The 17,804-nt window shown below is 27.7% G+C and overlaps 3 protein-coding genes across 3 annotated transcripts in view; 1 reads left to right on the forward strand and 2 right to left on the reverse strand.

The window, feature by feature from the left end:
- The window catches only part of LOC130667590 (GTPase-activating protein and VPS9 domain-containing protein 1), a 28,859-nt gene extending 25,413 nt beyond the window's left edge, over positions 1-3,446 (reverse strand). The window contains exon 1 of the mRNA XM_057469255.1: positions 3,157-3,446. The gene's annotated coding sequence lies outside the window, so the exon portion shown is untranslated. The remainder of the gene's footprint in view (positions 1-3,156) is intronic.
- A 1,152-nt stretch (positions 3,447-4,598) lies between these two features.
- LOC130668419 (uncharacterized) lies at positions 4,599-13,678 on the forward strand. The gene is made up of 5 exons (XM_057470708.1): positions 4,599-5,023; positions 5,096-5,154; positions 9,122-9,385; positions 11,277-11,492; positions 13,466-13,678. Exons 1-5 carry the CDS (start codon positions 4,774-4,776, stop codon positions 13,604-13,606), a joined length of 930 nt encoding a protein of 309 aa, XP_057326691.1. The 5' UTR covers positions 4,599-4,773; the 3' UTR covers positions 13,607-13,678.
- A 2,266-nt stretch (positions 13,679-15,944) lies between these two features.
- On the reverse strand, positions 15,945-17,755 carry LOC130668436 (40S ribosomal protein S23). Its single transcript, XM_057470734.1, has 3 exons — positions 17,613-17,755; positions 17,119-17,278; positions 15,945-16,263 (listed from the first exon to the last, which is right to left on the reverse strand). Exons 1-3 carry the CDS (start codon positions 17,614-17,616, stop codon positions 15,996-15,998), a joined length of 432 nt encoding a protein of 143 aa, XP_057326717.1. The 5' UTR covers positions 17,617-17,755; the 3' UTR covers positions 15,945-15,995.
- Positions 17,756-17,804: the final 49 nt, after the last annotated feature.

Genomic DNA, 17,804 nt, shown 5'->3' on the forward strand with positions numbered 1-17,804 from the left:
GTTAAAGATAGTAAAATTACGTTTTAATGTTATATCGCAGCAGACTATTAAAATGACTTTTATATTATTAAAATACAATTGTTTTATAGTTATTTGCAAAGAATAAAAATATTTGATTTAAGAAGGGTCTATAGTAATTTTTGTCCAAGCTTTTCTCTCAAACAAAACTTCTTAACAAAAAATTAAGAACGAAGCTCGATGCATTATTCAATAATCTGGCAGTCTACGTTTTTATTTTTAAAAAATGTTCATTCATTTAAGAGAAGAATGTGGACAAAAAACTTTAGAACTGAGTTTTGCAGAGAAAATTCCGAAAAATTTCTACCAGGGTCAGCCACGATGGCTTAATGAAAATCATGTTTTTAATAAACTCTTAAGTTATTACCTGATGTTCGTCATTTTAAATATCAATTTACAAAACTAAATAATAAAATTTAAATATTCAATAGTTTATAGAAGTAGCTCTCAAAAAAATTAATATATTTTATAATTTTCTCTCTATCCTATTTTATCAGGCCTAAGGGACCTGCCTACAGCACTGAAGATTTGCGCCTGAAGTTTACAATCAATAATCTATCCACTCGAAGACAAATAAATGACCTGATCTTCTTCTATAAAATCACCAATGAATTGATCGATTCGCCTGATATACTAGGAGGCTTTGGTATAGTCTGTAATAAACCGTGTCTCGAGCAATCGAATAATAAACTCGCTAAGATCTAACAAAAACTACGTAATTAATGGACCGTATAATAGAATAGCTAACCAGGTCAACGAGTTCAATTCGGACATGGATTTTTAAATAATTAATCAAGATTTGATTTTTCTTTCCTCAGTCAAAAAAGTCAAAGTTGAATTATAATTGAATATGTTTCTCCTTTCAAATCATAGTTTTCCTTATATTTGTAACTATATATTTTGTAACCAGTTGTATATAGCCGATTGGCGTATGATATTCATAAAAAAATAAATAAACAAATAATTTTCTCAATATCAATGAGAAATTTCATTTCGTTATAAAAACAAATTTTTTTCTTCGTGCAATAATTTTTTTTTAATTTCTAATTATATTTTTCTTCAATTTCTTTTTTTTGTTTAACCAAATGATTAGTTTATTGAACTTTTTAATTGCCATAAATTTGAGGTTTCAACTCAATTGAATAATTTGCTTGTCTTAAGTAATTAATGCTTCTAGAAATTAATTACTAAAATAAGATAAAAGCCCAGATACCTGGTCAGTACCATTAGTCGCTCACTTTTTTTTATAGAAAAAAATTTCAACTAAAAATACTATTGACAAATAATTATTTGTGAATCTAAATATATTAAAATATGATGTATCAAATTATTTTATAATAGATTATAAATTTAAATTGTGACTGTTTTCCAAATCGCGCTCAACCAGGCATTTTTTACTTTGAAGTTCATTCGTTAGATTAAATTTATGCTACGTCAAATTTTTTAAAAATTTTTATAACTATATTTTATTAAATATATTTTTGAAATCCATGAAACTTCATGTTATGAAAAAATAAAGTAATATAATTTATAAATTATTTTGCAAATCAATAAACTTATCATGGTTTGATTGATATTGTCTTTGAGTGACTGTAGGGCCATGTGTTGATAGAGTAATGACCCTGATTAAAAATATTCATTGAAAAGTATTGAAAAAGCTGAGAATTTAATACTTGTGAATAAATCCTATTCTACAAGGTTTTCATCTGGACATAGAATTAATACTTTTCAATTATATTGAATCTAAAAATAATATAAGAATTTCTAAACTTCCAAAGAATTCAAAAAGATCCAAATAAATTGATATTTTTAATCTTTCTGAATCCTCGTCAATAACAAAAAAGTTTTGAATTTTAGGGTTTCGAGTAGCATTGAAAAAAATTCGAATAAATTGATAATTTTCAATCTTTCTAAATCTTCCTCAATACCAAAATAGTTCCATATTTGGGTTAAGAGTTGGATTGAAAAAGATTCAAATGAATTGACATTTTCAATCTTTCTGAATACTTCTCAATAACAAAATAATTTCACATTTCGAGTCACGTGTGGGATTGAAAAAATTAAAATGAATTGACAGTTTTTAATCTTTCTGAATTTCCCCCAATACCAAAACAGTTCTATATCTTGGATCGAGTGTAGGATTGAAAAGAATTTAAAGAAATTGAGAATTTTCAATTTTTCTGAATCTTTCTCAATACTAAAATAGTTCCATATTTCGAGTTATGACTTGAATTGAAATAAATTAAAATGAATTGACATTTTCCAATCTTTCTAAATCTTTTTCTAAAATAATGAAAGATTGAATTCTTTTCAATACTTTTGAATTCCATTGTAAGAATTAGAAAGTATTCAAATGATCGAAATTTCAATTCCATTTAATATTTTTCAAAATCTCCGTATGGATTGAAAAGAATGGAAATAATTTTCAATACTTTTCAATGAGTATTTTTAATCAGGGGGCATATCACAACTTTGAGTGAGCGACTATAGGTACACTCAAGGACCTTATTTCAAAAATTAATTATCAACATTATTCTTCAAACTTAAATTTTATTCTAATACTTACAACTTCAAAAAGTAACTATAAAAAAAATATGGTTTTTCATTTTATTTAATCATTTATATTGAGCGATTTACTCTCACTCCAATGAAAAGTGAGCGGGTATAGGGGCTTTTACCTTATCGCAATAGTTTTCTTAAAATAAGAACTCAATTTAATTTTATAAAAAAATGACTTATTTTGAGTATTTATCGAAACAAGATAAATAATAACTTGTATTTAAATTTCTTTTCTTTTAGTGTAAGGTCTAAGTCCCTGATTTGTTAATGACATGATCAATAAACAATCTGTAAAAATAGATGTACAATCGTGACAATTTTTAAATTGTTAAAATCCTTATAATTGTGACAAAAATAAGTTTTTTTTAATTTAATTTTTCAACAGACTCAAAAGTTTGAGACTGGTGATGTTGATGTTGAAAGTAAATTTTATTTCGTGGACTGACCCACATATATGCATAATATTCTAAACAAAAACTACTGGCACAATGGAAACTTGAACTGCAATCCATTAAATTAGTTAATGTTAAAATGTTATGACTTCAGGTTAGCAAAAATGACAATGCAAATAATTATTACCTTGTAGGAACTTGATAATTAGTTGTTAAATAATTTAAATTTTTGTTGTTAATTGAATTTATAACAAAAACATTTATTTGAATGAATAATAAATTTACACATTATTAACTGAGGAAAAGTTGGTGTTGAAATAAAGTTTTTGTTCAAATGTTTATAAATTTAGCATATAACCACTTTCATTAGACTAATATTTCTTTGATGGCTGCCATAAGGAAGTCCTAATAAGAACTTTGATTAGAATACTTATAATAAAAAATATCGCTAAAAAAGCAACTTTAGTTTTAAACTATAATAATGAACATTCCCAGACGGGGAACAAAACGGAAAGTTTACGGAAATCGACAGTGACAACTTGACAAAGAGTTGACTGCAAGAAGTTGCTATGCAATTAGTTTACTTTACTTTGCTGTCAATATTAGCATTACGTTGATGTGATACTGAAATTAGCCGACGTCTGATAATTTTTGGATTTTTTAAAAAACGATAAATTATAAAAAAAAAAAAATTGCACTTATAGTCTTTTGAATTTTCTACATGTGCATTTTTTCAGTTTCTTTTTTTCTTCAAATTTAATTGTTCAAAATAAAATCCTAAAATTTTTAATTGTCTGCTAACTTCAGGATCATTACGTTGATTCATATCCATTTCAATAATAATTATTAATTCAATGACAGTTACAAGGATATATTAGTTGGTATTGATTAATGTTTATTATGATTAGGGACAAGATTTTTGCCTTAATTTTGGAATTAATGGTTCAAATGTTTAATATTCCAGCGAAAATATTGGTCTTATAAAAAAAGTTTTTAAATAAAAGTGGTAGGAAATTCAATTTTCTAAAAAAATGTCTCTTATGACTTTCTTATACAACCAATATTTTAACCGTAATTTAAAAATTAAGATTCATAATGAATGATTCAAATTTTTGTTAATTACGAAAATCTTAATTTTGAAATTACGGTGAAAATATTGGTCGTATAAAAAAATTAAAAGAGACATTTTTTTTAGAAAATTGAATTTTGAATAACTTTTACGTGAAAAATTATTCTATACAACCAAGATTTTTGCCGTAATATCAAAAAAAAAAATTGGACATCATTAATTATTAATTGTCATAATTTTTAATTAAGGTAAAAATCTTGGCCTTAATTATGACCATCATACAACGTTTCGTTGGTTTCCCAACTTTTTCAAGTACTAAAAAACAAGAATATTGTAAATTAAAAATTATCTTATAAAAATTTTTTTACAACTATACTAGTAGAGAAATTATAATACTTGCGTGCAAGTTGATGCAAATCTACGGCGTCATCTGAATGTAATTTAACAGGAAAACTTGCCGTCATTGTCTGACAGTAACACTTGCAGTCAAATTGAATTTCACTTACAGACAATTTACTGTCAATTTAAAGGTAACTGCTTGCTCTCCAACACTTTCCTTTAAGTTGGCTTTAGAATACGTCAGTAGTTTGAAGTTAACTTGAAAATTTTTTTATCTCTCCAAATTTCCAACACTGGCTGACTGTCAACAAAAAGCCGAGTTTAAATTCTTCTAAAAACAATAAATACAACAATATGTATCTCTCATTTTTTAAAACGTTTTGATTATGCTTTGCAATGGACAATTACAACAAAGTCATAACACTGCTCTATGATGCTTTGGTTTTAGTGCGATATCCTGGAATAGCTCAGGTTGATGTTCAAAATTTTAAGACCTGTATTCTCAGTGAAAATAATAGACTTTTATTGTTACGGTGGCTTTACATACAAGGTATAAATAAAATTAATAATTTAGGACACAAAAGTTTAAATAACACTCAAGAGGCGGAAGAGACGAATACACCGAGTACACTTGCGCTTGACGAAAGTAAATTTTTTATACTAAATTTGCCTAAAAAATCCAGTATCGTTTATTTAATTTGGAATACTTAATTTTTAGGATTTCTTATCAATTGGTATTCTCAATCAGGCATTTGCACAAGTGAAGAAGCATTACGGGTATGGTCTACGTCTTATAGTTAAAAAATTACTAGGGTAAAGGACCCTGTTTCTGAAACTTTAAGAGTGACAGCTGATGTTATTCTATAATAACTTATACGAGCAACCTGCAGTCACTACGTGACTGCCTAAATATCGCTACTAAATTTATAAAAAAAAATACGCAGAAAAAAAAGATTTCTCGTCACAACAAAATTTTAATTTGCACCAAGAAATTTTATGCATTATCAATTAAATACAAGAATTTTCTTGGGGCGAGAAAAGATTTTTTTGGTCAAGAAATAATTCCTTGCACTCAGTAATTTTTTCTAGTTCTAAATAAATTGTTGTTTTCAATTCACAATGCAAAAAATTTCTTGAGGTAAGTAAAAATTTTCTTAGGCGAGTAAAGATTTTTTGTGTCAATGAATCCTTTTTTTTTCTATGCACACTTTTTTGACTTTGAGAAGATTCCTAAAACCAAAAGGGAGGATAAAAATCTGTCATTTTGGAATAAGTAACGCGATATAAATGATATAACTATATATTCAGTGACATTCAGTCATATTTATTAACAGAATAATTAAAGTATTAGTTTATTTGAAGAAAATAAATACGATCGTCTTTTTTCTCGCGTAATTCAAATGTAATTCGAATGATATAGATAAATCTCTTTATCTCAATACTTGGCAATTAAAAAGAGTTTATTCTATGTGAAGGCACAAATTAAAGTCAAAACCTATCTAATCATACCAATTTCAATAACATTAACCAATTCTATCATATAGACATGGCGGGAACCAAATTTTCCTTATTCTCTTAATAATATAGATAATATTCCAGTTAAATGAGTAGTATTTTATATAATACAAATGCTTTGAATTTTTGAATAAGATCATAAGCGCAAAATAATTATTTGGAGCTAATTAATAATTTAAATTAATGTTTCAAAAAGTGATGTTTGAAGACCTAGTTTCTGACATTCGGATTTCCTGTGCTGTAATTTTTGACACTGATATTTATATTAAAATGATTTATTATTTATTAGGTAACGTGATATTAAGTTTTATAAACTAAAATTTTTCGTTTTAAAAGAAATTAAATATTTATTAAAAATACAACACAGGTTTTTCTCAGACGTAATTCAAATTATGTTTTAAAATATTAAGGAAGCAAAGGGGTCTGAGAATAAAAAAAAAAAGAGGATATTTTTGTGATTTTTTTTTCAGAGTACCTTCTTTGTTAAAATTCTTAAAATTTGTGACATCATGAAGCATCATTCCAAGAATATTCTGATAAATTTTCATAAAAAAATATTTAAAAATAAGCCAGTGGTAGTGGGGAGAACCGAATCACTTAAAAAAAAAGTGTCCATGCCGTAGGCAGGATAACTCATGACTGCCTCATCTGAATTCAAAAAACCAAAAGGAATTCTTTAGTACATAAGTTTGTCTTAGATTTAAATGAAGGACTTTTTTTTTCAATAATTACCTATTTTTTAATTAAAGAAAAGGGGCAATTTTTGGCAAAAATCAGAGTTTTTTGATTGCACCTTTCCCAAAAATTCAAAAATGAATACTTTGTTTATTCCTTCGTTCAAATCCAAAATAAAATTATGTCGGGTAAGAGCACCAGTATGCAGCCCCAAACCAGTAGCCAGCTACTTTATGTTAAATTATATATTTTGAGCCATTTTAAGTATATGACCAGCTGGCTACTGGTCAGGGGCTGGGTACTGGTGCTCTTACCCTACTAAAGAAATCTTTTTGGTTTTTTGATTTCAAATGAGGCAGTGATGAGTTATCCTGCCTACGGCATGGAGACTTTTTCTGAGGTGACTCGGTTCTCCCCACTACCATCGGCTTATTTTTCAATATTTTTTTAGAAAATTTAGCAGAATATTCTCGGAATGATGCTTCATGATGTCACGAATTTCAAGAATTTTAATAAAAGAAGTTACTCTGAAAAAAATATCACAAAAATATCCTCCTTTTTTTGTATCAGACCCCTTTCCCCCCTTAGTATAAATATTCACGTAAACAAACAAATTATCACCAATATTAAAAATCATGATTGAATTTGAGGGTCAATAACTGTAACATACCTATAAAATGGAGCCTAGTTATTGACACTCACATTTTAATAATAAAGTGTGATTTAATACAATACATTAATATTTTAAACTAAATTACAGTTAATTACCAACCTATCCATCTATTTTTTTTTATATTTTTATAGTTACGTGGTGATAAGATAACATATTCAATTCTGGAACGCTCTTCCGTGAATTGCTTACGCTATAACTAAAAAATTACTTCCACAGCTACTCCGGCTTAAAAATTTTTTTTTACGAAGTAAATTTTTTGAGAAATTTCAAAGAAACTAATAAAAAATTTTTTTTTTTTAATTCCTTCGTTAACGGTTTCTCTCGAACAAATAAATTGATTTTGATGGTTGAGGTGGCATTCGACGCGGCTTATAAAGTTTTAGAGCTGATCAAATTTTGGAATCAATCCATCCAGCGAATTAATAGTTTCCCAAAAAAAAAAGTTTTTGAAAAAATTTTATTTTTGAAATATCTCCGAACACACCCTACCGATTAAACTCAAATTTTCACAGTTTATAGCATTTATCAAGCCGCGCTGAATCCCATCTTGTCGATTAAAATCGGTTCATCCGTTCAAAAATTACAGAATATTTACATACGTACGTACATACACTCGGACATCATCTTGAAATTAATCAGAATAGCTTTTTAGAACCTCAAAACGTCAAGATTTGACAGAAATTCGATTTTCGAAAATCGGACCGAAACTAATAACTTCCCGAATTTTTGAAAATTTTCAATTTTCTTAGCGGGAAGTTTAAAAAATATAATGAACAATAATACAACATTGAACAGCTCTATAATTTTAAACATTTTAGCAAGTTTTTATGCACATACCTCAATTACTCAAATTCTATCGTCTAAATAATATGGTGATGAAAACTATTAATTTTAATAACAGTATAATGTCATAGCAATAATTCTTCTTAAATAATTATTAAAAAGTATAAATGAAACATAGCCAAGATCAAAAAATTGAAATTAATAGTTTTTATCATATTATTTAGACGATAGAATTTGAGTGATTGAGGTATCTATATAAAAACTCGTTAAAATATTTGAAATTATAAACCTGTTCAATGTTATATTATTGTTCATTGTACGTTTTCAGTTGCTGATGGAGTCATAATGAAAATGACAAAACCTCCAACATTTATCAATCTTCAGATCCTAATGTTTTTTTGTCCTTCTCCCTGCGATTTTAATTATACTTAAAATTATTGTTCGGACACGATAAGATTTCCATATATAAAATTTACGAACATAATCAAAATCACTATAATAGTGAAAGCAATAGACCTACTCAGAAAAAAAGGATTTTTTCTTATTAAATATTTTAACTTCCACATTTTTAACATCAAATAATTAAAAGTAGATCACATTAATTTTCTTTAATGACTTTTTTTTTTGGTTTCTCGGATGATTTAATCATCAAATTTAATTATTGACAATGAAAATATAATCAAACCTTTGAATATCATGATAACAATAAAATTTCTGGATCAGGGAAAAATTTGGAAAGTTTATTGGAAAACCGGGAAATATCAGGGAATTTCGAAATCATTTCTTTGTGGTCACCATGTTTTGTGACGATAAAAATTTTCTTTAACCAATAAATTTTATAGTCCTAAAAAAATTTTTGTCTTCAATTAATAATGCAAATATCTCTCGCACCAAGAAATCCTTTTTTTCTGTGTGCGTCTATTATTTTTTTATTTTTAAATAAAAAAAATTCAATATCGATAGAAGAAATGCATACGGAGAACTTTTTAAAGTCTTTATATGCACAGTTTCTATATGTTTTTTATAACAATGTATAATTTTTATACATCTACTGTTTCCATTATCAATAAAAAATTAAAAAATGTTTATTTGTTGCAGGGTCAGTGTCAATTAAAAAATCAATTAGATACTTTAGTTAGTTTAACTGCTTACATCATAAATGTATTACACTCGGAAATAGATGTTTTACCTGGATCAATATGGAATCTTGCTGAAAAGTATTTTGTTAACCAACTACATCTTATTCCATTATCTTATAATATAAATAAAAATCTCAAAGTTGATCAAGTTAAACAGTATTTAAAAAATATTCAAGAAGGTGGTAAAGATCAATGTAAATTTCACACAGAACCCATAAAAAAAGTAATTATTTTTTCTAATGATACTAGAGTTAGCCGACGTCTAATAATTCTTCAAATTTTTTAAAAACGAGAAATAATTGAAAAATTATTTTTTGAAATCACACCTATATCCATGTAACAATTTCCATAGCAAATTGCAGGTCAAGGCATTGATTACAAGAATCTTTTGATAGATACTACATAGACTTGGCCAAGATTACGTACACAAGATAATCTTGTAGTAGTCTTGTACTATTTTTATGAGAGTATCTTGGGGAAGACCCCTAGGTCTACGTCTTTATATACCTATCAATCTGTCACAAAAATTAATACAAGATTCTAAGACGATTGTTGTAGGACTTGTACATGATATTGTACAAAAGGACATTGAAGATGTCTTGCTCAAGATGTGTTAGTAAAGTTACTTACGCGTATCTTGACCGAGTCTTGCAACAGAAATTACTTGCAGACACTAACGCATATCTTTCGGCAGATCTGCTCCAAAAGTGTCATATCACACTATCTATGTACTCACTTCTATCTCTCCCTGTTTAGAAAATCTCATAGAATCCGATAGGTTCTCATAAATTCCCACAGAGATTTTATGAGAATGAATGAGTTCTATGAGAAGTGCTTTAGTTCAGTATAGGGCCTTGTACATAAAGCTATAAGAATCTATCGGATTTTTTAAGCAAGGCTGTTACGTTGTCCCAGGTCCTGTATCGTATGCCAATAGAAGGAATAAAGTGACAGAGGCAGATACTGCAATATGACACTTCTGGAGCAGATCTCCCGCAAGATAAGCGTTAGTATATGCAAGTAATTTCTGGTGCAAGAATAGCTTAAGTCACTGTACTATTGTATCTTGAGTAAAATATCTTAAATATTCTTGCACAATTCTTTATGTACAACATAACGCAAAGTTTTTTCTTGAGTCTTATACAAGATTTGCAATTTAAAACTTGTTTACAATTTAAACCAGTGACTGCAGTAGGATCTATAGTTATTTAAAGACGTAGACAACTGAATCGTTTATTTGAGAAACCCCATAAGTTATGTTTTTTACGGAATTGTGTTTTTTGCATTTTTGGGTTCTTTGGATGTCCCTTCATAGATATCAATCAAAATATGCATCAAATCAGAGTTTAAAAAAAAATTAACCGAGTGACAGCAATTTCACTTAATCTAGAAATCCTATAAGTCAATGACTCAATTGAACATATGCAGTTTTATTTAGTTTTACAGAAATAATTTTGTTTTTTTTTTTTTAAATTCGCGCTTTTTTGGGTAATTAATTACAAATGTTGTTTTATTGTTGACTGTTATGACTAATTAAAATGTTTCAATTAATTATAATTTTTTGTAATTTCTGAGTTTCAGAGTTCAAATACATATTTAATACTTCATTTTATCAGTGTAATAAATGATTTGAGTGGAAACATTTAAAAAAACAATGATTTTATAACTTTTTTTTCCGTTTGGTTGAGAAACCCCATAAGTCAATCAACTTTAAATAATTTTTTTAAGTAGTTTCAGTTAAAAAATTAAATTTTTCTTGTTTGAATCTTTTTTAGAGACGCTAACACTATTGTATTCAATTATTTGTTTATTATTTTAATGTCAAGCTTTCCCAAAAAAATTTTTGTTGTGTTTCCTGAAAAATTTTGTTTTCTTGACTTATGGGGTTTCTCAAATAAACGATTCAACTAGTTTATTGGTGAGCAGACTTGGGCAAGATTTCTATAAGATTGTTATATGGGTAGTTTTTAAAATTTTTTTTTTTTTTTTTTGAATTGATTTGTTGAAAAAAAATCCAAAAACTTTTAAGTGTTTGCTAACTTCAGGATAATTTATTTTATTGTTTATACGTTTGATTTTATCATATAATCAAAAATTTTTTTTTGATATTTTAGAAACTAGAGAATTTTATGTACGAAAATCAGACAAATAATGATAGAAAAATTGAAAACCAGGGTAATAAAAAAATTCCGACATGTGCTTTGATGGAGTTTAGCAAAAATTTCGAAAGCTTTGAAGATGGCATTAATCCTAAAATGTCATTTGAAAAAACAAAGGGACCTGATATATTAGTTGGCAACATAAATACGAAATTTCCAGACTTAAATAAGGTAACTTTTTTTCTGTAATAAACTTTTATCTTACATACGGCAAAAATTTTTTCATCGATTTCTATTTATTAATTTAAACTCGGAATTTATTTTTGTAAGCAGTTTCTGGTTCCTCGGACAATCTAGAATTATGTAAAATAATTTGAATGCTCGAATCATGTTAAATTGAATTGAATTAAAAAATAATATTGCAATTAATACTTTTTACAACCCAGAATAACTTAATTTTGAGCCTTTTTTTTTTTGAGAAAGAAAAAATGAAAAATTTTGAATTGAATTTTCATCTTAAGGTAACAAAAGAATTTTTTTGAAGACCTTCAATATTGTTTTATTAATATTATTATTATCACTTTAAAGTAGCAACTCAAAAAAAAACGCGTGGATGGCCCGAGTGATTTTCACTCGTGAGGACATCTGAAATCAAAAATTCTTAATTAGACTAAATCTATAGATATGTCGTTCCAGTCGGATTTACAATGATGAAATTTTATCGAAAAATAAGAAAATGGCGGGTTTGAAAAAAAAACTTAGTTCAAGATGTTCGAAAGATTCAAAATCACCCTAACCATCCTCGCGCTTTTTTTTAGGTGCCAACTTCAAGTGAAAATAACAATAATAATAATAGAACAATATATATTTAGTTTCTTCAAAAAAATTTCGTTTTGTTACCTCAAGATGTAAATAAAAACATATTAAAAATTCAAAACTTTTCGTTTGTTCTTTCTGAAAAAAGGCCTCTGAAAATCGGCGCGAGTTACCAGACTAATACCATAAGAAGGATATGGCCACTGTGAAATTTAAAAAAAAAAATTTTTTTTTTTTTTTATTAAATCAAAGTGTATATGTTCAAAAATATGTGTCTAGAGTTTTATATGAAAATTCCGAATATTTTTCAAGTTATAGTCATTTTTGTGACAGCGCGTCAACTGACCGTTGCATCGACATTTAAACGCGTTTTTCTCGAAACTACTTTTTTTGAACTGGTGGCATCTGTAATTTGCATAAATATGAACCGATTCGCAACTTTTTTTTCCGTATTCGTCTATTCAGTAGCTAAAGTTGCACGTTGGGGATTTGGAAAATTTTGATTTTTAAGATTTTTTAGGGCTGTTTGAATCCAAAAAAATGATAAAAAAAACGAAAAAATTTTTAATATGTCGCCATTTTTTTTCAAAATTCCCTACGTGGAACGATAACCACATGCATACACATTACAACGCCGTTTGGTTTTTTTGTTTCTGATAATCCGTTTTTGAGTTAGAGATGACACCGTGGTGGGGGAAATTTTTGTGGTGTACCACAAAAATGTTTATAACTTTGTAACAACATGATATTTTTTAATAAAAATTTTGGAGAATTATCTTCAATGTATACTTTATAAAACAAAAAAAAACCCGATCCCCAAATTCCTTTATTATTCCAGTCAAAAAAATTCCCGAAAATCACCAATTTCTTCGATCCTCACAGTGGCTATCCCCCTTAAGATAACTTTTTATCGATTGAAAAAAGTATTAATTGCGATATAATTTTCTAACTCAATTTAATTTGAAATGTTTTGAGAGTTTCAATCATTTCAAATAATTTTAAATCATAAAATAATGTTTTGTTATTTTTTAATTCAATATGATTTAAAATGATTAATTCCAAAATTTATACTCGAAAGCAAAATAATTCAGATAATTTGGAATGATTCAAAATGATTAAGAGTTACGTCATCTCAAATCATTTCAAATTAGATTTCTTAATTAGGGTAGGCTGTCATCTTTGAACTCCGTACTGTAACAGCTTTTGTTCTTTTTGAGAAAAATTTTTGATATAAGTTGTTACTCTCCTTTAATCATTGAAAACTTACACATTCAATTCAAATTAGTCCAGTCCATAAAAACTTAATTAATTTGTGGGCAACAGTACAAAATAATTTATAGAATCACATCTATATTTAGTAAATTTAAATCATTATTTATATTTTTCAGGTCTTAAACGCACGAAGAAAACTATGCAGTAATGAGGTTCCGGCACAATTGAATATGCAAAAAAGCTCATTAGATTTAATGACTGAAAACATCATTGTTAAAATCGATATTCTCTCTAAATTACGTTGTGAGAAATATTAAAATGCCAGAATGCTTTGTACCTTCGACTAGATATAATTGTTATTCCGTAATAAATATTTTGTAAAAATTAGAATGTTCAATAAAGAATAATAATACATTTTTATTGGAAATTATTATTTAGAAGAAATAAAAATCCATTGTTTTAATTTCTAGAATATAAATATAAGTTGCCACGGATTGATATTTCTTAATAAATTATAAATCGAAAAGTTGATCTCGTAATGCTTCTTGAGCTCGAAAACAGCGGGAGGTTTTGGGTCTGGCCCGCGGGGCCAATCGATGCCCGGATTTTTTATGTTAGATTCAACAGTTTTTTCCTATCACATAGTTTTGATAAGAGAGCAGTCTGAAAACTTTGTGCAAAGCCAAGTACAAATTAATTTTTCGGATGATTAATAAATTTGTAACCATTCATAAATTTTTTTTATTAGCAGATTGATTAAAAAATCAGAATCAAAAGTAAAGAAATCAATACATTTTTATCGATGATAATAAATGACAAACTATTAACCAGAGTGGCCACAAAGAAATGATTTCAGAATTCCCTGATTTTTCCCGGTTTTCCAGTAAACTTTCCACATTTTTCCCTGATTCAGAAATTTTATTGGTATTATCATAATATTCAAAGGTTTGATTATATTTTCATTGTCAATAATTAAATTTGATGATTAAATCATGCGAGAAACCAAAAAAAAGTCAACAAAGTAAGTTAATGTGATCTACTTTTAATTATTTGATGTTAAAAATATGTAAGTTAAAATATTTAATAAAAAATTTTGTGATTAAAATAAATTCAAAATACGCTAGTCACAAAAATTAAGAGATATTAAAAAAATTTCAACTTTTTAACTGATTTTCAACAGGCTGTGACTCGAAGGAAAATGGTTGTACGATAAAAACAAAAAAGGCAAATTGTAGCTTCAAGTGACTAGTTTTCTGATTCTGGCCTTGCAAATTTTTTACTATGCAAGGTTCCGGAGTAATAAAAACCCAATCATAATTATCGAAAAATATTTATTCAAGTCAGGGGACCATTTTTAAGACGAGCAAAAATTTTGAAAATTTTTTTTTTATGGTTTTCTTACAATTACTCCAGGACCGTGCATAATTAAAAAAAATTTAAGACTAGATCAGAAAACTAGACATTTAAAGCTGCAACTTGCCTTTTTTGATTTTTTTGTACGATCATTTTCCTTTGAGAAATTCCCGGATACTTTTCAAAATTCCCTGTCATTTTCATGATATTTTCCGGTTGCATTAAATTCCCTGATAATTCCCAGTTTGTGGCCACCCTGATTAACTTACTGAAAAACGACCATTCAAGATGTTAATTACATATCAAAGTACAATCCAACATTATCCACAAGCGACAGTCCTGAATGAAAACTCTGATTGAATGAAAATTCGATTGAAAAATTCTAATTGTTATTAGTCGGAAAGTTCCAAATGAATCTGATTGAAAATGAATCAGAAATCGGAAAAAATTATTACTTCCCGATTGAATTTGATTAAAAAATTTCAATCGGAAAATAAATTATTTTCCGATAAAAATTTTTTCATCATATTTAATCGAAATGAAACATTTATTATTTTCCGATTATATCTGATTGAAATTCAACCGGATACTTGGAAGCTCCCGAGCAATTCTGATTGAGTTTCAGTCAGATGCAATAGGATTTTTTAATTAGGGCAGTTCTCGAACGCTGGATTTTCACTTATAAGAACTTGGGCGTTTTAATTACTGATCAAATAATAAAAAAAAACGAAATTACTCATTAGTTTTCCAATTCTATATATTTTAATTTTTAATACGAATTTTCTAAATAAGTGTGAATGGTAGCAGACATCAGACAAATTTAAAATTATTAATTAATAGAGTAAATAATTATTAAAATAAAATTTTTAAAAATGCGCATTTAAAAAATTTTGAAATTAAGAAGTGCATTTTTTATAAATTTTATTTTAATAATTATTTACTCTATTAATTAATAATTTTAATTTTGTCTGTCTGCTACCATTCACACTCATATTTTTTAACACGTTCTAGTTAAGGAATTCAAGTTGATATTTAGTGATAATAGTGACTATTGATAATTACTGCTTGAAATATTAAAATCTATGACTAAAGCAAAGTAAACTATTGTTAATCAGCAATAAATAAATTCAATTCACGATTGTAGGACTTACACAAAAAAGTATCAGACAGAAAACTTCTAACTGCATCTTACCACAATGTGTTTAAATTTATTTAGTACAAGTACTTATCAACTGGATATAATTATTATTGTGATGATTATCTTGTAAGGATTAGGATGTTCAATAACAAATAATAATAATATATTTTTATTGGAAATTATTATTTAGAATAAGTAGAAATACATTTTAATTCCTACGACCTTGGGCGTTCTTTCTTTTCCTTGTACAATGCAAGTAGTGATACATTCGCTACTTTAATAACTTTAAATCTAACTCCGGGAATATCTCCAACAGCGTGACCTTTACGTCCGAATCCAGCGACCAAAACTTCGTCGTTTTCTTCGATGTTGTTGAGACAACCATCGCGAGGTACAAAAGCTGTTATTTTCTTTCCATTTTTAATCAACTGCACTCGAACACATTTGCGAATAGCGGAATTAGGCTGCTTAGCTTCAACTCCCCTGTACAAGATAACAAAGTTATGGTATATTAATTTTACAGGCAACGACTGAATAGTAAACGAGTGTAAAAGTTATGAGGGCATATACACGACTCAGCCATAAGTGACCCTACCAAAAATAAAAATCTACTCAATTGAAGCTAACCGCATCATACCTACCTAGAAAATTCCCGCTCCAATAAAATATCCACCATCTCAAAATCTACCATGATATAATCACTACCAGACAAAAAACACTACTAAGTTGCATTTATGAATAAACTCTGCCGTTTGAAATCCCTACCATCAACTTTAGAATGTATATTTTACAGACAATAAATTTATTTTTAATTAACTGAAAATCATTTGAGATTTAGGAATATAATTTTAGTATTCAGCGCTAATTAATTAATAGGTAATTACTCAATATTGTTTGAGCGTTTAGTGCGCATGTTAGAAAATATAATTAACACGACTTTTTTGTTAGCTGATAGTAAACTATTTGGGAAGAAAGTTATGAATTGTTTTAGTTTTAAAATCCCAAATGCTAATTACTCATAAATTAATTAGTCTTAAATAATAGAGTCATATTCCTACATCTTCCCAATTAATTAAAAATAAATTCATTGTCTGTAAAATATAAATTCTAAAGTTGATAATAGAGATTTTAAACAGTAGAATTTATTTATAAATGCAACTTGGTAGTGTTTTTTTCTGGTAGTGATTATATCATGGTAGATATTTTGAGATGGTGGATATTTTATTGAAGCGGGAATTTTCGAGGTAGGTATGATGCGGCTGACTTCAATAGGGTAGGGTTTTATTGTTGGGAGGATCACTTATGGATACCTGCCGTTATGAGAACAAAGATACTTACACTTTTTCCAAAACAATTCCTTTTGCATGAGAAGCTCCTCCGAAAGGATTGGCCTTCCAACGAGTTCCCAAGTGAGCTTTTTTGTAGTCTTTATCATTCCAACGTTGCTCACGCCGATGATTCACGTGTTTTCTCGCAGTGCGAAGACCTCGTGGCTTACCTATGAATGCAGATTAAAAAATTAATAAGTGCGTTAATTAAGATTAAATTAAATCAAATTGCTTCAGAATTAAAAAATATATATGTATGTATGTGTGTATATGTATATATATATCCATATATGTATACAATTTGCAAGTGTAAATAAGATGATGTACATTAAAAGGCGGAAGTTAACCTATAAAGTTTGAATAAGTGAATGCGAGCGTGATTTGAGATTTATAATATCGTGTGATAAAATTCAGTCAATTAATTAGTTATTATAAATATATTTTGTACAATTTAAGTAATTAAAACGGTTAAACATTAAAATATTTATCAAAGTGCTGGCTTACCCATGTTAACAGTAGAGCAATCACGCTAAAAAAGACTCGATCCCTGCTTCCGCAAGATAAAATTCAATGTATAGTTAGATTATCGTGAAATGATGTTCGGGTATCTTCGGTTGCTATTCGGTTCCTGGGATCTCGATGTTAAGTCCCTAGCCGCCATTTTGGCTGCAAATTTACGTCAACTTGGAACATCAG

This window comes from Microplitis mediator, chromosome 5, assembly GCF_029852145.1.
Source record: "Microplitis mediator isolate UGA2020A chromosome 5, iyMicMedi2.1, whole genome shotgun sequence".
Taxonomy (NCBI): Eukaryota; Metazoa; Arthropoda; class Insecta; order Hymenoptera; family Braconidae; genus Microplitis; species Microplitis mediator.

Coding starts and splice junctions, on each gene's coding strand:
- LOC130668419 (XM_057470708.1), top strand. CDS start 4,774: ATGGACAATTACAACAAAGTCATAACACTGCTCTATGATGCTTTGGTT. Junction 5,024..5,095: donor TACACTTGCGCTTGACGAAA/GTAAATTTTTTA, acceptor CTTAATTTTTAG/GATTTCTTATCAATTGGTAT. Junction 11,493..13,465: donor AATTTCCAGACTTAAATAAG/GTAACTTTTTTT, acceptor TATATTTTTCAG/GTCTTAAACGCACGAAGAAA.
- LOC130668436 (XM_057470734.1), bottom strand. Junction 16,264..17,118: donor GGAATTGTTTTGGAAAAAGT/GTAAGTATCTTT, acceptor TATCTTGTACAG/GGGAGTTGAAGCTAAGCAGC.